At 47.1% G+C, this 13,108-nt stretch overlaps 1 protein-coding gene across 2 annotated transcripts in view; it reads right to left on the reverse strand.

Annotated features, from left to right (window-relative positions):
• MTUS2 (microtubule associated scaffold protein 2) overlaps positions 1-13,108 on the reverse strand; it is a 369,436-nt gene that overhangs the window by 45,644 nt on the left and 310,684 nt on the right. For both annotated transcript variants that reach the window (XM_081549337.1, XM_081549338.1), the window contains one exon: positions 4,536-4,602. In XM_081549337.1, the coding sequence (XP_081405463.1) occupies positions 4,536-4,602 (67 nt within the window). The remainder of the gene's footprint in view (positions 1-4,535; positions 4,603-13,108) is intronic.

The following is a 13,108-nucleotide window of genomic DNA, read 5'->3' on the forward strand; positions in this document are numbered from 1 at the left end:
AAAGAGCTGACCTACTGTCTCTGCTTCTTTGTCCATTCCCTCTTCCATCCTACTAACTGGACTGGAGATGCGATGACCAGGTGACACCTAGTACTGATCACAGCTATCCTGGACCACTAGGGGAAGCACCGCTGCCTTGGGAACGGGAGAATGCTGAGTTGTAGGAAGCCTGCCCACCCCCGCTGTGGACTTAGTGGAACAGAATCACACCTACCCCTGGATGCTTGCATGCATGCTCAGTCGCGTCCAGCTCTCTGTGACCCCATGGACATAGTCTACCAGGCTCTTCTGTTCATGGTGATGCTCCAGCAAGAATATTGGAGTGGGTTGCCATGCCCTTCTCCACGGGATCTTCCCGATGCTGGGGTCAAACCAGCATCTCCTGCATGCAGATTCAATGGATTGGCAGGTGGATTCTTCACCACTGAGCCACCTGGAACTCCTCCAACTTTTATATAAGGGAGGAATAAACATCTACCTCGAGTAAGCTCCCATTCTTTAGGGAGTTTGTCATTTGTTCTTGAACCCAATCCTAACAGCTATAGCTTACTGATGAATTAACATAATTATATTCTAACCTATGTCTGGAATTCATACTAGCATCTTTCATGCTTTTGTGTGGAAGTCACCTGATGGGAAGAGCTGACTCATTGGAAAAGCCCTTGATGCTGGGAAAGATTGAGGGCAGGAGGAAAAGGGGGCAACAGAGGATAAGATGGCTGGATGGCATCATCAATGATGGACAGGAGTTTGAGCAAGCTCCAGGAGTTGGTGAACGACAGGAAGCCTGACGTGCTGCAGTCCAAGGGGTTGCCAAGAATCAGACACAACTTAGTGACTGAACAACAACATGTAGAACTGGAAGAAAAAGCTATTTTATTTTGTTCACCTGATTTTTTAATCTATTAAATTAAAAATTATCACCAAATGTGGTAGTGGTGCTGGAGATGCTGTGGTAAAATCACATACAGTGAGTAGAAGAATTCTAGAATTGGGTTTGAGACTCGACTCTGTACATTCTAGCTGTATGTTCTTTTGGAAGTCATTTAATCTTTCTGAGCTTCAAATTCCTATAAGAGACACCAGCACCTACTTCACAGAGCAATCTGAATGAATGAATAAATAAAACATATCACATGACAGAGCTTGGTAAGTACAAGCACCTGGTAAATACAAGGGATTATGATCATAAATTAGAAAACACATTTTCTGTATAAACCCTAGAAAGTAAAATCATCTCACAAATACACTTACAGTGGGGTGTGTGTATGTAAGCTGCTTGTTATAAACAAGAGTAAACTGAAAATTTCATTCTATTTAGTAACTTAAGAACATAATAAATACCAATTCAGTGCTTACTATCACAAACTTAGATTACTATCATACCTTTGTATCAAAGCTCTCGGAATTCTTTAATATGTCTTCATTTCATGTTACAGAAAACATTCAGGTTGCTCTGTTTCAATAAGCCAACTTGAATCCAAATGTAGATTTAACCATTTAGCTTCCTGTACAACACCTGAGAAACTCTGCCAGAATGACTGCTTTATTAATCACTGCTTTCGGTTTTAAAACTACATTTCACATTAACATTTCTAAAGTTTTCTGTACAGATGAAGAACGCAAGTGCAAGCTATGTCACTTCAGTCTGACTCGTGCTGACCCCATGGACTGTCACCCGCCAGGCTCCTCTGCCCATGGGATTTCCCAAGCAAGAATACTGGAGTGGGTTGCCATTTCCCTCTCCAGGGGATCTTCCAGACCCAGGGATCAAACCTGTGTCTCCTGCATTGGCAGGTGGATTCTTTACCACTGAGGCACCTGGATAGCCTGCCTGGCACATACTAAGCACCTAATAAATAACTGTTTAATGAATGGATGGACTGAGATTAAGGAGAACTAAGCTCTTCTTCTTGGTCCTTCTTACAGACATCCCAGCTTTAGATAAAATCTTTGACCAAATCTGGGTTTACTGATCTCTCAAATGCAGAGACTAGACAGACTATAGTCATTAAGGCCTGGACTTCCTTCAAAATGTGATGACTGTGCCTGCTACATAAAGGTGCTCAGAAAACTGTTAAATGCAAGAGGGATTCTCTATCTCTGGGCAGTACCTTGGCCAGGTGCCTTGGCTAGACGAGGAAGAATAATATACTGGTCTTTGTCCCCTGGAGTTCCTAAAACCCTTCTGAATTCCTAGGTGACAGGAGTGTCTCTCATATCTATAATGAGTCCTTCCGTGACTGAGTTTATACTACGGAGGTGACTTCCTGAGGCACCTAGAGAGCCTCAGGACGGGTGGGTCACAGGACAGACCAGGTCATCAGAGGGCTGGAGCTTCCGGGCCCCCTCACCAACCTCCAGGGAGCGGGGGCACTGGAGGATGGGTTCTAAAAACTCTTGAACAACGGGATTGAGAGAGCTTCCAGGTCGGTGAACACAGCCAGGTGCCCTTTTCCCTTCAAAGGAACACCGCACAGGTCAAGACACCAGAATTTGTGACTTTACAGGTAACAGCTGGTCCCCCCACTCCCTTGTCTTTCCCCCTCACAAATGCCGCTTCCAGTGTGGCTCAGGGACTTGCAGCTAAAGCGCCCTCTGGAGCTGAATGCTAGGCTGAACGGCCTTCCTTTCCCCACACCCCATGGCTTTTTCACTTGGCAGGTGAATTCTGGTTCTTCTCTTAGCACTGATGCAGAAATCAAAGAAGACTTCCATACAAAGCCCCAACGTGATCCCTGAGGGGTTCCTGCTGCACTCAGAAGCTTCGGGAAAGCACAGAGGGTAAGGGCACTGGGTTTGGTACATTTCACCCGCTGGGTCAGGACGGACACCCGGATCTAACGTCTGCCCAGGGGGAGCAGACATTTCTCCAGGGAGGCACTCACCCCACAGTGCAAGAGTTTGTCCTCCGTCTTCAGACTCAAGGTGCTACGCACCTCAGAGCTATGAGTCACCCTGCAGATTGCCAAGTCATCACTCTCTTCTTTAATCAAATTTCCTTTTGATGGAGGGGAACCCGCGGACATGGACGTGAGCCAGCTCACTCTGCCAGGACCTCGGTCATTTCCTCCACAGCCCAGGAACCACCCGAGAGCCCCCGACCATTGCATGAGAGAGACGCGCGTGTGCGGACTGGGGCTTCACCTGAGTCCCTCACCAACACTGCCACTTCCGGTCCTGTGCGTCCATCCCACTGGCGGGGGTGCTGGGTGTGGGCGCCGCACAGGTGAGGCTGGGGCGGGGCCATGACGTGAGGCCTTCCCCACAGGAGGGGAGAAGAGGCCACGGCCGCCCTGTCTCGATGGCAGAGGAAGTGGAAAACTTATAGTGAAGAAACAAAACACAAATTTTAAGGTAAAAATAATGGCTCAGCTGGTAAAGAATATGCCTGCAATTCAGGAGACCCGGGATCGACCCCTGGGTGGGGAAGATCTCCTGGAGAAGGAATTGGCAACCCACTCCAGGATTCTTGCCTGCCCATGGACAGAGGAGCCTGGCGGGCTACAGTCCATGAGGTTGCGAAGAGTCAGACACAACTGAAGCAGCTAACACTTTCACTTCTAAAAAGAAAGGGTGGGGGAAACTGTGTGAAAATCATGACCCCATCCGCCGTGCGTTCTGGGGGCCCGTGTTCCCCAGGGAAGTCTGGCCTCCACACTCGATGCCTCATGGCTGACCCAAAAACAGGTGCCACCCACCTAGGATGGATGGGCCTGTTCAAGGGCCTTGCCGGTGGAGGAGGCCACACCTGCACAGGTGGGCCATCCCCGGGACCACACTGGATGGAGGAGAATCGCTCCTCATAAAGAGAAGAGCAGGCCGAGGGGACTAGGTCATGTTCACGTCACCTCTGCTGGAGTAAAGGATCCCAAGAGTGGAATGGGATCAAGTAATTGGAACGTGGCAGCTCCCTGGTCTGACCTATGGCCAAGAGTGAAAGTCTATCATGGACGATATCCCAGGGTCTAGGGGTCATCCCGTCACTGGCAAGGTCTCCTGTGGTTCAGCCAGAATGACACCATCCTATCGGCCAAAGAGGAGGAGTTTCGAGATGAACCCTAGCATTGTTACAGCCATACAGATTCACGTTCTAGATCACAGAGTGTTTCACGGCAGGGTGAACAACGGCAGGGAGCATCTTACCGGGAGTGCTCCAGCTACCCACCAGAGCTGAGCTGCTTCTAGGAGCTGTGGCTTCCCCAGGGCAGAGGGGTCACACGGGGGGTGCTTGTCACCCCACACAAGGCAGATGCAGAGATGCGCTGCCATCTGTGAGAAGTGGAGTCAAGCCTGATTAGTTCCACTGTGAACTGTTAGCAAGCTGCCTTTATGACAACAGAGATGCTGCAGAGAAATCAATGCCCCACCCCCAAGACTACAAGAACCCACCACTGCACTGGGGAAGATGCTCCCATCTGTCCAGGCAGGTCTGCTCTGGTTATTACTTGAGACACAACTGCTTTTGTTACATGTTCACAGATACCAGGAAAAAGACACCCTCTTCCCATTCCTCATGCCAGGGCCCCACTTACCAACTTCATCCCTGATGTTTGCAAGCTCGATTGACAGCTCTTTCTCTTTCACAAGGGCACTTTCATTCTGAAAAAACAAAACGGACACCGAGATTCCCCTCATTTGAGGCTGGATAAGGACTGTCACGTGTTTAATTAATGAATCACATTAAGCAAATATTTATAAGTTGAGCCCTTAAGGAGATAATTTTCTCATTAGATAAGCATATACAAAACTTACAAAGCCAAGTCTGACTCATTCATTTGTATCACATTCAAATCACAAAGCTTGTCATATAATATTAATAATACCCTGTGGTTGTGCTTTTCTCTATATTCTACTCTGTGGATATCAACCTGCAGTAATTCTCTGCATGTCTACACGTGAATCTACTGTTATACATTATTTTACATTTTTAATTATTGTCACTATTAACGAGATTTTTGACCATGAAAATGCCAATGCCATACATCTCTGACAGACAGATGTTTATTTTACCAAGTCTCCTTAAGCTTGCCCTTTCGTCCATACCTGCACGGCCAGCTACTAATGAACAATGAACAGAAAACCCAATACGAAACATTTCTCTTTGTCATAAGACCAACACCGAAATTAGAGGTTTCCAAGTATTTTGTTCCACTCTGTGCTTCGGTAGAAGAAGAGGAAAACTCCCACTCGAAGTATTATTTACTGCAAAGAATGCCATTTGTCACTAAATGACTGCTTAGTTGTTTTCAAATCAAATTCCTATTAGGACATAAAACAGAGAAGCAGTTGAAGATATGAGTCAGCATCAAGACTTACATTTGTTATGATTTTGTTATTAATAACTAGGAAAGATGTGTTCTATAAATCCTCTTCCAGTGAGAGATGCCAAAAATACAGGCCTTAAAGGAAAGTTTCTTTTACTCTGTAGAATGCACACCCAATGCAAACATTTCCCAAGAGGGAATTTTGGCTAAAACGGGTACCAAACATCTAGCACAGATATCTTCAAGGCCGCGTGAACACTCTTGCTTTCATAACCTCCTCTGACTTTGATGTCAGCACCTCCAGACAATCTGGGCTGAACGAGAATAGACAGTCATCACGATTGTGTCCTGTGTCTCCTGCATTTAGACCCTGGTGACATGTGAGCTACTCTGGGCCCATGGCAGGGTCTCAGGTCATACAAAGGGCATGTGCTAAGCAATACCAGAATTTCATGCCAAAATAAAACTCTACATCATAAGCTGAGAGCTATTTTAGTCACAAGCATTAACAGTGATTAAGTCATGGTTCTCTTGAGACTAATGCAGCAATGATATACCCTTTGGGGGACAGTGGACCCCACCTCACTCATGAAGCTCCCGCCTCCCATCCCAGCCTGCAGCATCCTTGCCCTCCCTGAATTTGAAGGCAGGAGACCACCTCTGAGAGTGCATACCCTCCCAGTGCCACACCCACTGCACAGGGTTATCCTGATGGTTAAATAAATTAACATAGGTGAAGCAGTTAGAACAATGCCTGGCACTTATACACTCTATACAAAGCGTTACTTGTTATTACAACTCTGCCGTTTCCTTTGATTTTATTTGCAACTGGATGACATCCTACAGATAAGAGGTGCTTTTCCATACTGAATATCTAAATGTGTTCAGAATGTGCATTTATCTCTTCTCTTTTTTTTTTTAAAGCACCTTCCTGGCTCTGTTGTGATTCTACTCTAACTTCAAAGACTAGAGAATACAAACACAGGGAAAACGTCTAATCAGACTGATCACAGGGACAGGTCCTTGTTCAAACATCAGCAGAATACAGCCAGCTGACTTCTTACTACAAATTAAGAGAGCCTGATATTCCAGAGAGGATAAACTTCAGTATTTACCCTGAAATAATTTCAAACTACAGAAAAAACTAACTTGTTTCTGCTCCTCCAATATTTCCAAAATCACTTCAGTTGTGTCCAACTCTTTGTGACCCCATGGACTGTAGCCTGCCAGGCTCCTCTGTCCATAGGATTTTCTAGGCAAGAATACTGGAGTGGGTTGCCATTTCCTTCTCCAGGAGAACTTCCCAACTGAGGGATCGAACCCAAATCTTCTACGTCTCCTGCATCGGCAGGCAGGTTCTCTATCACTAGTGTCACCTGGGAAAGAGACATTTTGAACTTATATCCCTGGAAGCTCAGCTGGTAAAGAATCCACCTGCAATGCAGGAGACCTGGGTTCTACCCCTGGCTTGGGAAGATCCCCTGGAGAAGGGAACAGCTACCCACTCCAGTATTCTGGCCAGGAGAAGAATTCCACGGACTCTATAGTCCATGGGGCCGCAAAGAGTCGGACACGACTGAGCGACTTTCACTTCACATCCTCAATTTGAAGCACAGTCAAAGAACTGAAATACTAACCTTATCAGAACAGAAATAGCATCACTCGCGATTCACTCTTGAGCTGCTGAGAGTTGCAAAGACTTAGTCGAGGTTGCAAAGGGAACAACCGGAACCTAACAAAAAATCCATAAGCCAACTCGGACTGCTAACCCAAAGCTAAGGTTTCCCTCAGCTCCTGCAGCAGCCCTGGGTGGATGATACCCATGTGTGGGTATCCCGCATCACCAGCCATCACACCCCACTTTCCAGCCACAGAAGCCTCGGGCACATGGGAAAGGAGGGGCTTGAAGGTCCAGGGAGGACAGGCCTCAGGTGGGGATGGTGCTGATGATGTGGGTGAAGATCCTCAGACTTGAGTCACTTGGATGAACAGCTGACATGTGCGGTCAGGCCTGCCCCACGCATCTCTGCTTGAGGAGAAATGCAAATGAGGGAGGGAAAGAGAAGAAGGAAGAGAAGAAAGGGAGGAGGCAGGAAAGGAAAAGAGATGCAGCAAACAGGAGGGAAGCCAGTGAGATGAGAGACCTGCACCCTCTCCATTCTGGGAAGCAAAGAGGAGGATGATCAATGAAGATCCATCCCGCCCTCCTCCCCAACCTTCTGCAAAGATAGATGACCAAACCAATGGTCTCAAAGTCATCAAACAGCTTATCAAGGAAGTGTCAGCTGCCAAACAGAAGCAACAAACCTTATGGCTAAAAAGTCAAGGGAAATAACTAAACTTGGGTAAGGTGTGCTGATTGTGTGTCTGCTCATTTGTGTATGATTCTTTGCAACCCATGGACTGTAGCGCACCAGGCTCCTCTGTCCGTGGGATCTCCTAGGCAAGAATACTGGGGTGTGTTGCCATTTCCTTCTCCAGAGGGATCCTCCCAATCCAGGGATGGAACCTGCATCTCCTGCGTCTTCTGCATTGGCAGGCGGATTCTTTACCATTGAGCCACCTGGGAAGCCCATGCTGATTACTACATCAATATTAACAATGACCTTGATCAAACACTGGAGATCAAACCAGTCAATCCTAAAGAAAATCAGTCCTGAACATTCAGTGGGAGGACTGATGCTAAAGCTAAAACTCCAATACTCTGGCCACCTGATTCGAACAACTGACTCCTTGGAAAAGACCCTGATGCTGAGAAGGATTGAAGGCAGGAGGAAAAGGGGACGACAGAGGATGAGGTGGTTGGATGGCATCACTGACTTGATGGACGTGAGTTTGAGCAAGCTCTGGGAGTTGGTGATGGACAGGGAAGCCTGGCATGCTGCAGTCCATGGGGTTGCAAAGAGTCGGACATGACTGTGCGACTGAACTGAACTGACCAAACACTTCCTAGACACCAGGCACAGCGCAGGGTAAGCCTTTTGCTCACTTACTCCTCCAAATATTGTCAACCGGCTCCATGGTTTATTTTCCATTCTGGAGGACAAAATTGAGGCTCCATGGTTAGGAAATTAGCCAAGTAACATGCACAATGAGCCAGGAAGTGGCGAAGTAGGAGGTTCAAGACAAGGTTTACACTCTTCATCACACACTAACACAAGGAGATGCTCCCTCTGACCCACACTTACAAAGACCCAATGTTGACACCCAAATCACACTGATCCTCAGCTTGGGTCCAAGCACAAGTTACCACCAAGCTTTCTACATCTAACTGGAGGACAGGCAGTGCCAGTCCCAATGACTCTCTTTCACTGAAACTATTCCCTGGCTACATTCACATCTCACCCACCCCTGCCCTCCTTGGTGTGGTATCCGTCCTTGGTGTGGACTTGTGGGTTGCACTTCAGTTCGTTTCCATTCCAGCCTACGTGGGGCTGTAACACCTGATATGGTAGCTGTTTGGCTTTTCCTGATCAGCTTTCTCTGACCCTTTCCGACCACCTCCCCCCGTGTCCCTGCTGAACTCACTGGCGCAGCTCTGCTCCAAGGGGCCGGCTGGAGCAGTCTAGCTGCAGCCCTTCTTCCTTAAGTGCCTGTTTTCGAAATGACATCAACTCTTCTAATTTATGAATTCTCTGCATCAATTAAGTTCCTCTTGGTTTTCTTCGAGCCAAACCAGAATGACATGATGGAATGAGTCAACAGCTTGGACTTCGGGGACACTGCTCCTCAGGCAGGAAGAGAACCTAGAGGGAATTTCCACTCTCCACTCCCTGCCTCGTAGAGTCACCCTTCCACCCTTTGTGGCTCAGCAGAGCCCAGCAGGGCCTGAAGTTCTGCTGAGTTATCAGGAGTGAGGCCGCCCCGAAGGTTCCCTTGGAAAGGCTCTCACACACCATCCTCCTTTCCCCATCTTCCACCCTAAGCCAGATCCAGGGTGATGACACAGCAGGACGGCTGAAATACGAGTAAGGTCTCCTCGATGGACCAGTGTTAGATCAGTGCTTCCCTACATGGGGACTGAGTGGAAAATTCCTCACTGGTGCCAAGCACATGAGCCCCTGCTTTCACTCCAACGGGCTAAAAATAGAGCTCAGTATTAGGCATCCAAGCTATCCTAATGATACAGTCCAGAAATCACCAAGTCCAAGAAGGCTGTTCCTCTAAAACGACCATTTACTCCAGGATGGACTTAACTGGAAAGGGGACGCTTGCAGAATGTTCATCTTGGCCCCACGGCAGGAGTGTGTCTTTTTAGCTGCCTCTGTGATTCAGCATGTCTCTTTGGCACTCTGAGTCCTCTTGTGCCCCCAACATGGCCCGCTGCACCCACAGACGGAATCCCAGAGGCTCCCCCCATGAACATCCCAGGCTCCTCGCCACCTCTCACCCTACCAGTCTGCTACAGGGAAGCCCAGTTTCTTCTTAGCCGTGGCGCTGCAAACTCTTGGGGAACACTGCCCTCGATCTGTCCTGGTTACAGAAGCCTGGCAAAGTATACAACCTGCTCATCACTCTGTGAACTCTGAGCAACTGAATGTGCGGCCAAGCCCCAAGCAAGCCTGCCACACTCTTTTATCCTAACACGCCTGGTCAACCAGGGCTGTCTGTTCAGGCGGCTAGTGCTGCCCATGTGAAGCTGGGGATGATAGGAAGTGAAAACGCCTGTTCTTGTTAGTTAGCATCACCCATGTGACCCTCCCTTGGGCATCAGCCACCTAAGCCCCTCCCCCCATTAGGAACCAACAGAACAGCCTGGTTTTTATTAAAATTGAATATATGTGTTTTGAATGATCATTGACACATAAAAGGTTGAGTGAATCTGAGGAGTTTTCACCCCAACTGATCCAGAAACAGGAAATGTATCCAACATGACACATATTCACTGAGTGCCTACTATGTAGCATGCTTTCCTGATGGCTCAGTGGTAAAGAACCCTCCTGTCAATGCAGGAGATGCAGGAGACTTAGGTTTGATCCCTGGGTCAGGCAGATCCCCTGGAGGAGGAAACAGCAACTCACTCCAGTATTCTTGCCTGGAGAATTCCATGGACAGAGGAGCCTGGTGGGCTACAGTCCACGGGGTCGCAAAGAGTTGGACGTGACTAAGCACACACATACACTGTCGGCAGGCAGACAAGCCAGGCAGGATATTTCTGCCTTCAAGAAGCTGAGGAATCTCCCAAACAGTCAGTAAACAAACAAGTAATTACAAAACAATATGATAAAACTCAACTAGGCAGGGCCAGCCTGGGGACTTCCTGAGACCAGAGGATGGGTAAGCAGGGGGCTAGGAAGGGAGCGCCCGGGCAAAGGTCAGGAGGGCCAGTGACACCAAACAACACTTGGGCTATTTCTGGGAACCCCTGTCACCCCATCAGATGGGCCCTTCTTGCCAAGTCTGCCCCTGGTCTGTGACTTTCCCAGAAAGAATGCTTGATCAGCTATAAGCCTGCTGATGAAAACTTCATAAAATTCACTGTAGTTCTGAGTGTTTTTGTCAGCTTCCTCCTCCCTAATATTTTTTTTAAAGGACATATGCATGTACATTTAAATATATATGTTGTTGTTCAGTCGCTCAGTCATGTCTGAGTCTTTGCAATCCCATGGACTGCAGCACGCCAGGCTTCCTGGTCCTTCACTCTCTCCTGGAGTTTGCTCAAACTCATGTCCATTGAATCGGTGATGTCATCATATACATGTATGTATGTATGTATGTATGTATGTATGTATGTATGTGTGTGTGTGTATATATTAAGCTTAAAGATGCCCAACAAAACTTTCTTATCTTTTTAGCCTGCCCTGAAATCAGTGTAGATCAGGCAAATTCAATTACTTGAGCTGGACCCCTTTTTCCCAAGCTAAACACAAGAGCCTTAACAAGGAGTTAAATTTAAAAATCTATAGAATTCTGGTATTTGAGGAAACATCCAGATTCTTTTTATTGTGAATTTTTGAAACCCAAAGTGATACACCTACACATGTAATTACAAAGAGCTTAAAGGAATTTTTTTTCACTCTTCCCCAAAACAATATTGCTTCTCATCCATGAGGGTCTAATTCTACATGATAGAATTTTGTCTTAATAGGGAAACATTTTCTTTTATATTTCAAAACAAACCAGCCACCAGGTGACATCAACAGAACACGTAAGTCTTCAGTGTTGCTTTCATACTGCCTTTTATGAATACAGCATTCATTTTCAATATTAATATTGTGAAGATGGGCCAGATCCGTAATATAGCACTGTGGAAAATTCCTTTGGGAAGTGGACTGACCTTTTATTCATTTCAGTTATTATGGCTTTAAGGGAGCACTGATGCCATGCTTCGACTTGATCAATAAGTCCTATTTCTTTCACATATAATTAGCACAGGCCACTGTATTTTATGTCTGCTTTTCTACTTGGAAATGAAATTTAATACAGACCAGCCAAAGGGAAAGCATCATTCATGTTTAATATTCTTAAATACATGTCAGTGTCTACTCGTGTGGAAAATGAGCAAGGCCATATCTGGTTTCAAAAGAAATCAGATGAAATTTCAAGATGCATCATTCCAGCGTCTGCCCTTGTGCATGTTGGGGTGTTGGGCTTCCCAGGTGGCTCAGTGCAGGAGACACAGGAGATGCTAATTTGATCCCTGGGTCAGGAAGATCCCCTGGAGGAGGAAATGGCACTGCTCTCTAGTATTCTTGCCTGGGAAATTCCATGGACAGAGGAGCCTGGTGGGCTACAGTCCATGGGGGTCAAAAAGAGTCGGGCATGACTGAGCACGCATGCATGCTGGGGCATTGGTAGCTGGGAAACATTTAGCTTACCTAAGAGGCTGCAGTTAGCAGGGGGGGGGGGGTCAGCCCACATGTGGATTACCAAGGAGCAGTTAGGAAGGACAGAGACTCAGGGGGCCCAAGAAGAACTGTGAACTCAGAGGAGTACGGCTGGAAACTTCTGGATTCCAGAGCAAGCAGAGGAAAGGAAAATTAGCCAGAACCATGATTTTTTCATCCATTTATGACTCAAGGAAGAAGTCTCTTGACCTTTCTGGATTCTATCTTCTTTTAATGACCTTCCCAAATTTATTACTGTCCTGTCACCTGAGCTTAGCTGGGAGAAGCAGTTAGATGCCTTCCCCTAACTCACACCCCTCCCAAGAATTTAGAGAAAATGTAAGTCAGATAAGCCTCTGAGATAACAATCAACACAGAAAGGGTAGAGATATGCGAAGTAAGCCCTAAAGGGACAGGACTGTACCTGAAGCAGCAAGAGGGGGTGGGGGTATATGTAGTAGAAGAAGCTAAGCTGTGGCAGCCTGGAAGAGGCGGTCACCAGGGCCAGTGACAGTCACACATCACACAGCCTCCCGGGTAATCTCAGGCTGGGGGGGTAATGGGACCTGAGGGCACTGGATGCCTTGGCTCAGACTCCATCCTCATCAACTACCTCTTATGAAGCTAGACTTTGACTCCAAAAAGAAATCACCTGTTTAATCAGGCTTGTAATCATTCATTTGCTTGTCAGTTATAGTTCTTACTGTTAAAAGATGGGCTGGCATTCTAGTTGTACATCTAGTTGATTTCCCTTAGTAACTCAGTGTTTCTAAGAAGGACCAGCTCTGGGAGGTGTCTGTACGTGCAGAGCTGCTGGCTTCAGCCTGGACCACACTGAGTCCACTGGTGGACAGACTCCTGGGGGTCCATCTGGGCATCCCAGGGGGCTTCACGGGTCATACCTTCCCCTTCCAGATACCTGTGGAATGAGTGTCTCTACAGATTGGCTTCCTGCTCAAATCCCAACATGGATCCCTACCTCTTCTTAAGTCAAGTTAAAAAACAGCCTGGGTT

The sequence above is a fragment of the Giraffa tippelskirchi genome, chromosome 12 (assembly GCF_054371585.1).
Source record: "Giraffa tippelskirchi isolate mGirTip1 chromosome 12, T2T-mGirTip1v1.2.pri, whole genome shotgun sequence".
Classification (NCBI taxonomy): Eukaryota; Metazoa; Chordata; class Mammalia; order Artiodactyla; family Giraffidae; genus Giraffa; species Giraffa tippelskirchi.